The following is a 16,157-nucleotide window of genomic DNA, read 5'->3' as shown; positions in this document are numbered from 1 at the left end:
TTGTGTTCAACCCATTTGTTATTTGTCTTAAATAATATAATGCATAGCTCAAGAACTTGGAGAAGGAGAAGAGGTATGTGCATGAATGTCTTTTTATTCGAATATCTTAACCTACGTGATTCGATTAACCGAACATTAACCTACATAATTGCAACATTGTGTTCGCGTCAACGAATGAAAAACTTGTTTTCAATTACTTAATTACTGTTTGCAATACGCATAGAACGAACAATTGCGTGGATTATTGCACAGATAAATCTTTATTAATCGTCGTTAGAGTTACTGGAAATCCAGGCGAAGAAAAAGAAACATTATAGGTTATTTGCTATCGATTTATAGATTCTATTGAGAACAAACAAGTGATCTCTAATTTAAAGTGCTGTTTGCTAATGATAATTCTTTATATGATACGAAGGTCAGTTGTTTGACAAGGATTTAGGTGTCTTGCGAAATATATGAAAAGAAAAATTGTTTCTACCGCGGTTTTGTGCATACTTATTTCGACCAAAAGATTAGGATGCAAATAATTCTTTGCAAATGTCTTGATTTTAATATATTAGACTTCCTCATTGCGAAACTTGACATAATGGTATCATGTTATCGAAGAAAGACGATTAAATTTAGAAGATAAATTGAGGTTACAATTTCGAAAGGTGTCTTTCGATATCTTTGATAGAAATAGGTGTTTGTTTCGGTTTGTTGAAAACGTGCTTTCGCGTAATTGTTGAAACGTGACAGTAAAACGATTGTAGGGATATTAATTGTCAGTGGCAAAGAAGCGATTTATAGATTCTGTTTCGAGGGAATATCGACGTCCACGAGACTGACAGTTCAATGAGTGGCCATGCACGTTTCCTTTCTCGGGATGTAAAAATCGATGGAACGTGGAGGGCCTAATATATCACGATTTATTTAGCGATAGATCGTCCGAAAGATACTCGCAATGAAACGGCGCGTCGAGTTACATTGTACGCTCCTTTCACTCCCGTCTATCCCATAAAAGTCCCAATAATAATTTCTGATGTTTTCCGATGCAACATGTTTGATTTAGTGTCGGACATTTTGTGATCGCATATCTGCCTCGTAAATCTCTCCGCGGTGGCGCCACTGCATAAAAATATCAAACGTCGATGTGTCCGCGTTCAACCCCAATCCCACGTAAAATATTGCTCGTGATTCCGCGCGACGGAAATAGCCTTTCATTCCTGGCTGCCTGATAATTCCAGAATTTCGCGATTTATACTCCGAAAGGTTATAAAAGATACGCCCGATTGCGTGTTATTATTAATTGCTGCGCGCCACGATAAAGTGAAACGTTTAGTTTTAAAAAATGCCCTCAAACGAATATCGGAGGACTGGCTCGGAATATACGGTAAGATTATTCGGCCAGATTAATCGGTATTCAAATTGAAAACGCCCCGTAGGAGACGGAAAATAAAACTTCCGCGGCCATCAACGTCTCTATCGCGTATACTAATTACGCCGGAACTCACTGATTTCAGTATTTGCTTCCTGTCGTTCTCTGATTGATCGGATCGTACGTTACAATGATAAACCTTCGGTACGTTTTCGTTGTTCGTGGTTTGTTCGTTTCGAAAGAAAAATATTTTTGTTTTATGTTACATCGGTCTATATTTCAATATAAAGTCCAGATAGCCGTGAATTAAGCAATGACATGTTTTGTTAAATGAGTCACGTCAAGGTAATTACTATTATTTTCCCCCTTTAACATATATTGCAAACTGGACAAAGCAGAGATCTGTGTTCATTTTTCACTTTTGTAATGTTTGTCTTACATAAATCTTACGTAAATGTCCATATTAATGCGTTCGTTTACATTGTAGATGTTAAGTAGTGAATTATTTTATTTGAAAATGAGATTAAGAATGGTATCAGGAGAATTGCGTTGATCTTCTTGCCTTTTTAGAAAGATTGAACGCAGCATTTTTTAGCTCGAAGTTCTCAGAATAAGGTTATGGCGTACGATATGTGTTTTCCGCGGTTGTAAAATCGGTAGGTGTCGGGTCGATCTTATTTATCGATCGAATCGTTCGACTATCGAACGAGGTACTTACGGACCGGTGGATGCATTTATCTCAGTGACGTCATCGTGACGCACGAGTGGTTGAAATGATAAGTAATGATGTTAATAAATAGCGTAGAGTCTGCATCGGCGCAAATAGGGAATCGCAGAGTAGAGAGCCCCTCGGCTCGTTGGATCAGGGGTCGCGCGTGAAAACGGGCCTGCGTGTGTACTAATCGTGGCGGAAAGGGTGCCATGAGTTATGAGTGCTCTATGATATCAATGCATCAATTTGACTAAACGAAGGATTAATTTAATAACAAGTCAGCAGATGAGTAGTCGGATGATAAATAGAGAAGGGAAGAATGGTGAACGATGTTTAGAGGGGGGTTGGGGGTGTAAACTTACGTTCTTTTCTTTCTCAGCATCGATGTAGCCGTCGACGACCCTTGAAACGTATCATTTTCGATCGAAAGATATGAAATTTCTCAATTATCGTGGAAAAGAGTTTCGAACGATACGACCTAGCATAACTACACTTCTTTAGTTTAATATTTTGCAATTTATGACGGTATCGAAGATTTTTGTGAAGGGGGTAGGCATTGAAATTTTTCGGAGAAAAAAAAATTTCAAATCGTCCTGAAAAAATTATTTTCGGTTGCGGGAGTCAATTGCAATCATTTTTGGTGAATAGACATACCTCCGAAAATACAATGTCTGAATTTGATTGTATTTTTATAACAATATTGTTGAACATTGGATGCAAGAAGCGGCTCGTCGGATGGATACAAAGTAGGGGGAGGGGGGTCCTTCAATTTGCGAAACTGATGCAGTAAGTTAAGGGTGGTTAGGGTGTCCATGGACAAGGGGACAATCCCCTAGTTATGCCCGTAACAAAGTCGGCCGCTGCTTCAATATTGTCGTAATCGCCGTTATTATTGTATTGTCAATCATGCGTTATCCCGCTCGAGGTGGAATATTGCTGGATCAAATTATTCAAGCGATCCGCCTTGGACCAATTTCTAACAGAAAAGTAATATTCCTACGAATGGTCCAGGAAGCATATTTTATTATAGGACAATAAAATAAGTAGTTATGGAACTATACGCGTGTATAGGATATGGACTGTTCATTATTCGACTAAAAGTGTAGGAATGGAGATAAAACAACGTCGAATAGAGTTGTTCTAAAGGAACTGTAATAATATTAATAAAACAATATAGTAGTTGGACGCCGTCAGTTTATTCTATTAAGCCCTTTAAAGTATTTTTTAATATCCACAACATACAGAAAATAAATATCAAATTTAGAAGAATTTGGTATTGAATGACCATCTGTAATTGTGCCAAGTTACACATTTCGCCCACCGTTGTTTACAATTTAATTTCGTATCGAAGAAGATTCTGAATCGAAAAATCTGCATCGTCGAAGTATCACTCTGCAATTATGTCTCTTGGTGCACGTACCCCACGCGCCGTTCGCGAAGAACGAAATTAAACGAGACGCTTAAGGTTCATATTCCATTCTCACGGACGTTAGCGTTAGTCAAAACCGTACTCACCCGTGGATTTCCCCGTCTTCGCAGGTTCCATGAACGTCGTTCGATCCCCCGCCCTCCCTCCTTCGTCCTCGCCGATTTAATCCCGGGTTCAGCACTCGATTTGATACGTTACACAGCGGTTTGTATGCCCTAACTCGCCTTACTCAACACGGTACACCCTGTTCGTATTACTGCTCCTACGACCCGCCCATACTAGATCGCTTCATTTTGTTTCACCCTCGCTTCTCTCATTATCTCGTGCAACCACTCTCTACCATCCCCTTTCCCTCGGATACGTCTTCTTCCCTTTTCTCGCCATACCGTCCTCCTAGCCGTTACTTTCTCGCCACGGATTCCGAACGCTCTAACCCGCCCTCCGTCCTTACGAATCCCTTGAATCCCCATTTTTCTCTTTGTCTCGTTCCTTGCTCGGCGCACGCTATCGCGCTTAATGTTCCTACAGTCCTCGTCTCTCTGCAGCATCGGTCGCGCCACAAGGGTTGTTCGCCTCCGTCCCTTGCAGTCTACCCCGATCGAGCACCTCCCCCTCTAACGCGAAGCGGAAGCGAGACCGTGGTCTCCCCCAGTTCGCATTTAAATTAGATTAGATAAGTTAATCAATGCGGTATTCGAAGTAAAACCTGGGATTTCGTGTCAGCCGGTTACCGAAGAGAAATTATTGGTACTGTCGGGATCGCGATCGGTCGATCTCACGAAATCGTCGACTGGCTGGGCGGCGGGGGCAACAGAAACCCGATAGCGAGGTTTTACGTTTGCGCGTGCCACTTTCTTGAAAATCCCTAGCGTTACTACGTTTAACACTTTCCCAATCGCACGCTCTTTCCATACTACAAGCAGAAACATGGCTTCTGTAGCTCCTAGAATATGGGGGTTTCACAACATGAGATTTTTAAAACGGTACTCGTGTCTCTGAGGAACTAATCGTGGTCAAAGTTAATATAAACATTTCGTAAAACATTCAGACGAACGCAAAGTTAGTAATACACTTGATGCATTCAAAGGTCTGTGTATTCTTAGATCTTACAATTTACACAGAGTACAATTTTCTCTTACATCTAGAAAGAATTTTAAATTTGCAGCCATTAGCTCGGTGTCACCCACGAAGAATAACTTTTCTATCGTGGGTGACACCGATTACCAGGTCTCACCACGAGGAGGTTGCTGCGAGTGGAGACCCGAAAGGAGATAGATGGAATCCAAGTTCCATCGATCTCCCTTTTACATCCTTAGAAACTAGATTAGTCGTGCCAAGTAATTATTTTGTTTAAAAGAGGGACGAAGCTAAATCGTGGGTGACGCGACTCGATACGACGCGATGCACCATGCAATAGTGCAAGGAACGAGAGACGCGAACCGAATAGCGAGGTCAAAAGGGTCAGCTCGTTGCCTCTTGGCAAGTCCGATCGAAGGGGAAGGGAATCGACGCACCCGACACGGGTTCCCCATTTCCCCCAAGCAGCCTGTTGGGAGCCAAATGGACCCAACTCGGGATGTCTGACAGAGAGAGGGATCCTGAGTCGGGGCTACCGCAGACAGGAACAGTCCCTGATCCCCTCTACGGCCGAAATACCCTTTCCCTTGGATCGTCTTACTAGAGGACGGCAACTGACCCTTCGGACCAGCTAATCGGCCGATCACTTGCTTTCTACATGGAAGCAGTGGTGATCGGAGGTGACGGGAGACGAGTAAAAGGGAAGCTACTTGTTACATAATTACTTGGCTGGATACGCGGCTACACTAGGGGCTTAAGTCTAAATACCAAGTAATTATTTTGTTTAAAAAGGGATGAAGCTAAATTGTTGGAGACGCGACGCGACGCGATGCTGAACCGTGCAGCAGATCTTCGGATCGAATCGACACTACCCTTGGTAGATTGATTTCTATTTCTAGAAATCGATCTATCATTGGCAGGCGACTAGATCTTTCGGACAAACTGGACGGTCGATCACATGTTTCGTTCGACGAAACAGTGGTGACCGAAGCAAGAAACGAAAGAACGAGTCGAGAGAAGCTACTTGTTAAATAATTACTTGGCATACGCAGATACACTAGAGACTTAAAATTAACGTCGAAGCTCAAGTCTAGTCAAGTTGAATCTAAAATTCGGACGATAGAAGGAAACAAAGTTCCTTGTACCAAGCAATTATGTGATTAAAAAGAGGGATGAAGCTAAATCGTGGGATACGCGACGCGACGCGACGCGATGCTGAACCGTGCATCGGATCCGAGGATCGAACCTACTGCCCTTGCTAACTCGATCTCAACAAGAAAACAGAGAACTGCAACCCCGAGTCGAGGTCTCCATTTCTCCAACGCAACCCGCCGGGAGCCCGAAGGACCCGACTTAGGCTGTCTGACAAAGAGAGAGTACCTGAAACGGGGTCGACTTCCGCTGGAAGGTATGCGTTTCCGCAGAATACGGAAACTCCACACCTTCCAGCGAAGTGCCGTTTTCCCTCAATCAAGCTTACCAAGGGAAGGCGATTAGATCTTTCGGACCAGATACACGGCCGATCACATGTTTCAATCGATGAAACAGCGGTGACCGAAGCTAGGAACGAGGGAACGAGAAAACGAGAAGCTACTGATTGAATAATTGCTTGGTAAAACGCGAAAATATGTACAAAAAAGAAATCTTCGACGTTAATTTTAAGATTCGCGACGAAGCTTAAGACTAATCAATTTGGAATTAAAAGTCCCTCGGCGGTTGTGGCGTACTCCCTCGATGTCCTTGCGATTAATCTAAAAGACTGAAATCAAAACCAATATTTATATTAGTGAGATATGACAGGAAATCTAATATACATTTTAAAATGACCTATCACCTAGCTAAAGGAAAATATTACAAGAATTTAAGCTGAAACGTAATAATAAAAATCTTATATTAATCAGCGTCGTCGAAACAAATATGATATATGCATCGACACAATGTTGTACATATCAAAACGAACATTCGATACCCTAACCGTAACCCTAACCCTAACCCTAACCGATTCCCAACCACCCTCCATTAATAAAGATCTTCTGTGATCAACGATCGTTGGTCGAAGAAGAAACAAACGAAAGTGCAACCAATGAAAGATGCACAACCAATGAAGAGAGTTGAAAGAATTTTCAAAAGAAACTTGGATCGAGACACCAAACAATCAAACGAAATGAAAGAATCAAAGTATCAGTATAATAAAAATTCATGAAATTGTATAGAAACAAATATAGTATATGATTGAACATACATTATTATATCCTGCAATATTATACATATCAAAGCAATAACATAAATTCGACAAACAATGTAAAAATAGAAACAGAGAAAAGGAGCATTCATAATAACCAAATAAAATCAGATAGATAAATAAAATAGAATTCATATGAAACAAACAAATAAAAATAATAAAATACAAATAAGTGGAGTGGACTTACTACTTGTTGTCAGTACATAGGATAGTTACCAGTGGACCAGCTGTAAAATAAGAAAATATTCAAATTATAGCAACATCAGTTAGACAAGCATGGCAAAATCAGTTCATTGAAGCAAAATTGGTATCAGACGATAGAATAGAAGAGGGGAGAGCAATTTTAAATAGTTCTTACCGTTGGTCATTACGGTCCGGCACTGGTCAGTAGTGGTCAGTAGTCGGATCTCCACTGGTCAGCACTGGTCAGTAGTGGTCAGTTCTGGTCAGTCCTGGTCAGTCCTGGTCAGCCCTGGTCAGTCCTGGTCACTCCTGGTCCCCAGTGGTCAGCACTCCACGAATGGCCTGACTTAGGCCCGCGAGACCCGATCCCCCTGGATGCTCCAGGGGTACTGAAGAATTTGTCCAGCGGTAGTCTTCGAGTGGGGAAGTCGAAGAGTGGGGAGACAGTGTCAACGTGAAGAGTGAAGAACCGCTTGGTCTAGAGAACAATATTATTTCGATTGGTCCCACCTTTTGACCATTTCTAGATCTTCACTGGACCGCTGACCTTGATGTCAACCTCACTGTTGACCACACAATGACCATAAGCTAATCATCGTTGACCATCGACCCATTAAAATCATCACGAAGCCTAAGATTAAAGCCTTCTGACAAGTATCTCCTTATAATTTAATGCATGATCTTTTCCCAACATTTTGTTCCTCTTTGAAGGAGTACATTTTATGTTATAACATCAGTAATAGGCGAAATGGGTTATTAGAGGAACCGATGTGCTTCTTTCATATGGAACGTGGTCAGAAAAGTTCGACAAACATTACTGTAAACGATGCAGAGTTTGCAGTTATCACTCATTCGCGCTGGTATAAATTGATTCCCCTTAATTAGTAGTATAGTACTCCGCGTATGGTCGTAGGTGCTCCTTGACGGTTACATTCACGAGATGTTAATGGATCGTGCGAATTAATGGGACGCGACTGGCAGGGGTGCGTTAACACACAGTTCTCGGGCGATTCGGGAAATTAGTAAACTTGCTTTGTAGTTAGCTAAGTCGAAGGGGTTTCGGGTGGCTGAAGGGTGGAGAATCTATAGTTCAATACAGGTCCTCGAGCACGGCTCGGGGACGAAAACTTTTTGCCATTTTTCTTTGCTCGGCACTCGTTAAGACAATTTATAATTCTATTCTGTAACGCCGGAGCGATGGGCGGGCAGGGGGTGGACGGCGGTGCAGACAGAGTCAGACAGAGTCCGACTTTACTCCCTTTACGACGCTTGGCACCCTCTCTGTCACGGCGTACTGCGCCAACTTTTTTCATATTCCAATTAGAATATTTTTCATTGATTTAAAGCCTCGCGAGAGCAAATATTAACGGCTTAACACCACGATAAATTTACACTGCCAATGCCTCCGGGATTCCGTTTCGTCCCTGCAGTTACCCTCCCCCTCCCGCCCCCACTCCTGATCGAGGGTGGAGCGAACGACGACCGGCATAAGGACTCCGCTACCTACGAATGCTAACTTTATGACTCACGAAAACTCTCGTAACATTAATCACCGTGCGTATATTTGAAATCGATATCAGTTACGAAAACGTTCACCCCCCCACCCCCAACCACGTTCGATGTTTTTGCACGCCCTATTAGGTTCCAGTTACTTTACTACACTTCCCTACGAAAGATTATTTCTAGTCTATTAGGCTGCTGCTAATGAGTTAATTCTCCTCTGGTTTATCTGTGGATGGATTCCCTTTACGGGGAACATTTTTCACGTGGCAGTAAAGTTCGTGATTTTTATTCCTAATCAAAGTTGCGCGATAGGAATCTTCGCATCAATTATTTTATTACGCCAATCGGTTATTGCCTTTGGTGTCCTTTGTTTTATTAAGTATGTATAGAATACTTGTAGTAGTTAATAGAGGGAGATGACAGAATCCTCCATTGACCAAAAGAAACCATTATAGTTTAGGAATGAATATTTTATTACATCTTGCCTCGACGATTACAGTTAAATCGAGATGTTTTACTTTATTGTTTTTGCCAGGATAAAATTGCATTAACTTAAATATGCGTGTCTCGTGTAATAACTTTTTTTGTTTTGTTAACATTAGCAGGTACAATGTAGGATTTTATTGGCGGGCTGTGCGTTAAAAATTACGTCATTCAAGTGTCTTCCTTTATGATTGATGCGTTCTCTGCAACGCACCGGTACATCGTTCATTACGACCCCTTGCATGTGGTTATCAATAGTCCTGATGGCCTTGGTGATTTTCGTCTTCAATTTATCTACCTACACACTGGCGACTCGTTCGTACAGAGAATTAACAGAAAAAGTGTACACTGTCTGTCGACGTGGTAGAACATTAATCTGAAAGTGTATATCCATTATAACTTGTTATGCCTTGCATTCCTATATTATTAAACTAGCCTTAGACTTATTTATCTACATAAAAGGTACATTAACTTCTGGCAAACGAAAATTTAATATTTTACTTTAAGCGGTTCGGCTCAATATAAATAAATCTTCTGGGAATTGGTTTTCTGTAGTGGATACATCTGCTTTTCAGAGTTCTTGGAAATAACTTAATAGACTTTGGAAATAATCTCAGCGTTCAGTAGTAATAAAAATGTCCATCGAGGTATAAAGTGCGGTGTAATTGTAGGATGGTCGAGGTGGAAATGGATTCTGTATTAAAAAATAAGTCGAAATTGTGGAACACACTTTTTTCGTACGATGCTTCCTTTTCTAGTAAATTAACTTTGACCATTTGCTGGGTGCACGTGCACCAAACAGTTTTCATAGTTACTTTTCTCGGAAACAAAGACTCGAATCGCAAAATTTTATTCCACACGTTCAACTTATTTTTGGCAGAGGAATCTTCTTCCAACCTTCATATACACATATCATAAATTACATCATGGATCTTGTGATTTGTTGACTTTATTTCCGAGCTATTTTTCTGCTACAGTATTCGTTTTGATCATTTTAAAAGGTCCAACTACTCAGAGCTCTATTTTATCATTTGTTTCAACATCAGTAATTTTGGAACAATTGTTCTACACGATGTAGTTGACGTAAAATACAATTTTTAGAATTTATAATAGATAAAGCTTTTGGAAATTAGTTTAAAATGCAGTTTGATAATTGGTCAAGCATTGTATTGTGCCTGCCTCTTCTTTTGCATGGTGCTTTTACTTACAAGGGATCGTCATATTTAATTGGAGTGAAGTGTAAGAAATAAATACACAGTGGTTTTATAATTACCATAATACGTATTCCATTTATTAAATTGGAGATATAATACACAAGCGATAGATAACACGTATGTATAATTTATACAATATTTTATACAGATTGTCTCTACCTTTCGCTTAGCGACTTATCTAAATACTGTACAGTAATGTTTCGAATATTCGAGTAATTTGGTACGCTATATACCTGGCTTTCGTGAATATTCCTCCGGTTATTCGTCATCGAATGCGCGAGCCAATCACTCCGTCGCTCATGCAGAAACATTGTTTCAAGATTTTTCTGAATCCACTCGTGTATCGTTAGCCTACGAGTCTTTAGGCGCACGCTTCGTGTGATTATACATATTTATATGCGTATATCTACGTTCCTATTCTTTTGCGTTCTTCAGTTTTAGTTTAATTGGGAGTATCTACTTGTGGGATGACTCTAAAATAGGCGATCAAATTTTGACGGAGTTGTCCAATCGATTTCAAGAACCAGAGAAAGCCATTGTTACAAAAGAACATTTTTATAAGTTCTAATAAGAACAAATACATCATCTGTTGTCGTTATTTCAACTTGTATAGATTCAGAGTCACTCCAATTCCCAATGGAGCCAAACGTTGTCGCATAAAGATCAAGTGGTCGTTCAAGGTCACTCAGGCGCTATCCCCACCACACTGTTGGGCTCCTCCCACTTTTCTCACGCACATCTGCGCGCGCACGGTGTCGTTGACGTCATTCGTAATTAGATAACCTTGAACGACCAGTTGATTCTGCTTTAGAAATTTTTCTCCGCCAATATTTTTGAAAATGGAAGTCGAAAGAATATTCGTCTCTCGAGTACTTGAATTTTTATTATTTTTGTACAACCGTATCGCTATTAAATATTATTTGTAAATAAGAAATTGTTTTCTTGACGAGTGGAACGCTCCACGAGACTTTGGCGATTTACTTTAGAGCCATCCGGTATACCTATGTCAGATTCTTATTAAATATGTTAAATATCACATTCACGTTTATCGTATCTACAGAATATACAAAATCCACTTCGTTCCGCTTATCCATTGGCTTAAATTTCACTGGGACGTAAATAGACAACTTGTAGGAGGAATCATTGCGTATTTTTTTGCTCTTTCGTGTTTATTTATTCGAATATTTATATCCATAGTTGCTCGCCTGATATTCAGCATACATTTACTATACACGTGCTGTTAACCGAATAATGAGATTACCGGTGTCTCTTTTCTTATTAATAATTTATTACTTGCAGGACTCGGTGTTGACGCGACGGCGAATTTTTCCTCGAATTTGTATAAATTTTAAGGCAAGACGCGTCTTTTGTGATTTATGTTCGTCTCATAATTATTTCATAATTCTCGTCTTAATAAAATGTAACAAATTATCATAATTTAAGCAACACGATACAGTTTCTGTTATTCTTTAAATTATTTACAAATAATTAGTCGACGTTCAACGCACAGATGACTAGAATAGAACATGTTTTTTTAATTTGACATTAATTTATGATTGTGCATTACGATAAAGAAACTGCTTTCTTGCCTTAAAACTACTAGAATCGTTTGCAATTTACATTCTATTGAATTTCCTTTGTGCTGTGGACATCCTGCAAATAATTTCATTGTATATTACTGTCTCTGAGTTTCATATCATAATGCAATAATTTTGCGTGTAATTTTTAACGTACGTCTAGACAGATGGCACAATCGTTTCTTCGTTATACATATAGGAATATCTTAGTACAAATATATACAAATGACAATAGATTTCTATAAACATTAAAAACTCGTTTTGGGCAATTATTTAAAAAAAAAAGCGAAACTCGACATTGTGCTACCAAAACTCATTAATTAACTTAGAATTTGAATTTTAACTTCGCGAAAGACACGAATATATCAACGAAATTTCACTCGTTTTGCAAAACTTGTCGCTCTTTGGTTTTTTAAAATAGTTACTATAAATTTTTGACGGTATCAAAAAAGAAATCATCAACGATACAATAGGTTCGTATTTAAAATATCATTTACACTTTTCAGTAGGCCTTTTCGTTCACAATTAATGCGTTTTAACAGCACAATCTTTCATGCCTCAATATCCGTTTCTCTCTCGAACAGGAATTATTTCCAAACTGGGGGTGTCTTCTATTGTAACAGTTACATAGAATTTCGATCGAAGCTGAACGTAGCGATTAGTTTTTGAAACACAGAGGTTTTCGTAACGACGAAAATTATTTTCAGGCTCGAAGTAAGACAAAATTATTCTCAGCGGTTGATTGCTTCTCGAATATCCACGCGACGACACGAAACAGTAAAAACGGACCGTAAAAAAACAAAATTTCCCTTCGCACATGGTGAAACTCTCCTCATACACTGTTCCATTTCCTTCGTAGGTATCTACCTAATAAATGTTTTTCCCCCTTTCATCACGTTAATGCTGTTTTTACACTTCTTAATGCCTGTACTGTTGCTCGAGTTCCCTCCTGAGCCTCTTCGCGGCAGTCTCGCTGTTCCCATCAGTCTCTGCGTCGCTGCATCCGTCCTCTCCTTCGGCAACAACGCCCTCTACTTCTTCCTGCCTCCTTTTCGCCGTTGCCATTTCTGCCGCGTGCTTTTTCCGCCATTTTGTTCTTCTGTTTTGGAACCACACCTGGAAACAAAGATCCCAAACAATTTTAAAAACCTTCGCTCCCTTTGGCCTTTGCAATTATTAAATTTATTTAAAATCTGTTTGTTCCTCCACATATTTAACTACACAGATTGAAAACCTAACCTCAGTGTCACATTTAACACAGTACCAGACTTAATCTCAATGCCATTGTCGATTTGTTTAAGTAGGGTAGATGCTTTATTTACTGACTGGACACATTTTATACCTAACGAGGTCTCCTGTTACTCAGAGTTCAAGTATATTTACTGTTAATAAATGCTCGTATGTGTGTTGGATCCGACCGAATCTAGAAGCGATTTATACATGAATAGAGAAGACTCGCAACTGCCTACCTCTTGGAGATGAGAGAGCGGTGCCACTGGACAAAGGATGCCTGGACAGAGGATTCGGACTCGATGGTGTCAATGAAACGTCTCCTTCATCACCTTGCTACAAGATTCTAATGGAAGTGTGCGGGGTTAAATTCAGAATAGTCAGACACAGGACATTAAAAGTGTTAGAGGATTAATCAGGAGGATTGTCTATGAGATGTCTCCTTCTGCACTTTGTTAAAGGGGGTACGAGACTGGAGTGGGACTTCCTGGCTTTAGCCAAGTCAAAAACCTCGATTAAGCTGATGTTCTCCCATACCCGGGACCACTACTTTGACAGTAGATAGGCCTGGTGCGGAGAATTTTGGCGAAACACTCACCTCACCTCCACGTTGGGGCCCCTGGGACTCTGTACAGCAGGGTACAGAGTGCGAAAGAGTGAGTGGTAGTAGTGGGAGGAAGGAGTAAGCCTCGGTTCCCTTAATGTCGTTACGCGAAATTGCGCTCACTGCGCCTTATTGCAAGATTCTAGTGGAAGTGTTGTGTATATAGCCAGACATAGGAAGTGAAAACTGAGTGTTCAGTGAAACAGTGTCTGGACAAAGAACTTGGACTTGATGCTCAACGAAACACGTCTTTCGGTACTTTGCTGTATGATTCCAGTGAAAGTGTCGTGGGGTTAAGTGCAAAATAGCCAAGAAACAGAAAATTAAAGTTGAAGGGGCTAATCAGGTAAGTTGACTGCCATGTAAGATTTCAGTGAAGCGTGATGGTCTTTGTATCTCTGGCGAGTGTCTAGCATGACGTCTCAAATCCTCTTTAGGTATAATCTAGGTAGCATGCCACACTCGACAGTCTAACATAGTAGAGTACGATGCTCTTTGTGTCTCCCGCGAGTGTCTGACCCGACGTTCTAAACCCCTTTTAGTTACAACCTAGGCAGGGCCAGTAAAATAGGGTCCGCAATATCTGTAATCTAGGTAACACGTCAAACTCGACAGAATGGCGTGCGTACCACTGTGCATCTAGTAGAGTATGATGCTCCTTGTATCTCCGAGTGTTCAGCCTGACGTTTTAAAGCCCTTGTTGCTAAAACGCAGGTAATATGTCGTCACTTAACAGGGTGCTTCCGAGAGTGGAACGTAACCCAGTGGACTATGATGCTCTCTGTGTCTGTAACAAGTGTATGACTTAAGCCGTCTTCTCGTCTTTCACCGTCAACATTCTCCCGGGTACGCATGGTCCCGTAATTGGAGCATGCTTATTATCCAGCCTAATCAAAATGAAGGTACAGAGGCGGCGAGAGCAAGGGCCCCGGGGTTAACGAACACACCTTGACGGAAAAGGAAGGCGACTCTTAAGGTGGTCCTGTACATCTATAAAGCTCGAAATACGCAGCAGGAGTCTGTGTCCCCACAACAATGTATTTAATTAACGTAACGGGCGTCAGGGGAGCGCGGGACTCGAGCGTAGCGATTGCACCCACAAACCACCCTCTATCCATGCCGGCGCCGCGTGACCCCACTAAACTCCACCCCGTGCCACCCCTCTTTTCTCGCCAATCCGCAGGCTTGTTCAATGGCCGCCAAGTCGAGAGCTTAAATTAAAGATATAAGCGTCCCGGTGCGAGGCGGTAAACGAATTAAAAAGTAAACGGCCCACCGTAAAAGTTAATAGCTGTTCGGATGAAAATTAAAACACTCGAAGGAATTAAGATAACGGAGAGAAAGGAAGCCAGACAATCTGGAGAGATTGACTGTAAGCCCGGCCGACGTAAAACGTCGATTCCTCTTTAAACCCACCTCCCTCCCCTCCGCCCCACCTTCGTTCGCTTCTATTTTCGTTAATCCTTCCTCTCGACCTTCCATTCTGGCTGGTTTCTTTCGCCGGGACGCGATAGAGTAACGCTCTGAATCTCATTTGTGTTCTTGATAGAAACTGTGCCCGATCTCTCTGCCGGGTTCTTCATTTGAACCTTGCAGCCAATCGAACGGTTTTGTAATTCAAATCGTGAATGTATCGGGCCTCTCGAAAAGTTCTATTGATATTCTTTAATCATTTGGAACTGTTCAAAGATATTATCGAGGAGGGGTTTGCTTACTCCTACTTTCAGTGCTCTATTTCTAGAGTGTGAAGATTGCATTTTTGAAAAAGTTATCGGTGCTTTGGCAGAATGATTACGCGTGAACATGGACAAAACGGTGGATATTGAAGACAAGATGAGAGACAATTAATGCAGTCGAGATCTAACCTCAAATATGGAGCAGGACAGAGTCAGAGTGATATGTAATGAAGAACATCAGAAGATCGGAACTAAAATAATTCCTAAATTCTTTGAGTATCGCGTGGACAAAGGAACAACTGAATTTTGTGCTTGGAAGAGGTCAATAACCTGCGTGCAAACCTTGACCTTTGTTCACGGGGAAGGTCCAATGAGAAGCTCGCCAGATGGCAGGAGTGGCAGCTTTTCCCGATCGAAAAATTGAATAAAAAATTTAAATGGTTTCTGTTAAATGGAAAAAATTGCCCTCATCGGTTGGGAAAAGGTGTAGCCCCGACCATGAATCAGACGAAGTTGGATCTACTGCTTAAATAAATCAGCGAAACCATAGTTAAAACTGACAGAGATCGTGTTCGGTGAGAAATGGTCGCTCAGTAATTGAAAAAAGATAAAAATATCCGTGAAAGAGATCTCCGTTCGAAGGGACGCCCTTATCGGAACGTCACGGAAAGAAATATTTCGGGCGTTTTCGACTTAATAATGCGCCCGTGTGATTTCACCGCACGATATGTTGATCGTGGGTCATCGATTGAACGTTTTATCGTCTTTAATAAAAAGGAAGGGACTACAATAAAGACAAGGAAAGGCGGGAACCGAAACGGCTAAGGATAAATTTTTATTTCCAGCCCGCGAAGACAGTGGTACTTGACT

General features: G+C 40.9%; 1 protein-coding gene across 1 annotated transcript in view; it reads right to left on the bottom strand.

Moving 5' to 3' along the window:
- Positions 1-12,668: 12,668 nt before the first annotated feature.
- The window catches only part of Hgtx (HGTX homeodomain transcription factor), a 30,789-nt gene continuing 27,300 nt past the window's right edge, over positions 12,669-16,157 (bottom strand). The window contains exon 4 of the mRNA XM_076769255.1: positions 12,669-12,893. Coding sequence (XP_076625370.1) covers positions 12,696-12,893 — 198 coding nt within the window. The 3' untranslated portion in view covers positions 12,669-12,695. The remainder of the gene's footprint in view (positions 12,894-16,157) is intronic.

Source organism: Colletes latitarsis, chromosome 7, assembly GCF_051014445.1.
Source record: "Colletes latitarsis isolate SP2378_abdomen chromosome 7, iyColLati1, whole genome shotgun sequence".
Classification (NCBI taxonomy): domain Eukaryota; kingdom Metazoa; phylum Arthropoda; class Insecta; order Hymenoptera; family Colletidae; genus Colletes; species Colletes latitarsis.
This window is presented reverse-complemented; position numbering and strand designations above follow the sequence as displayed.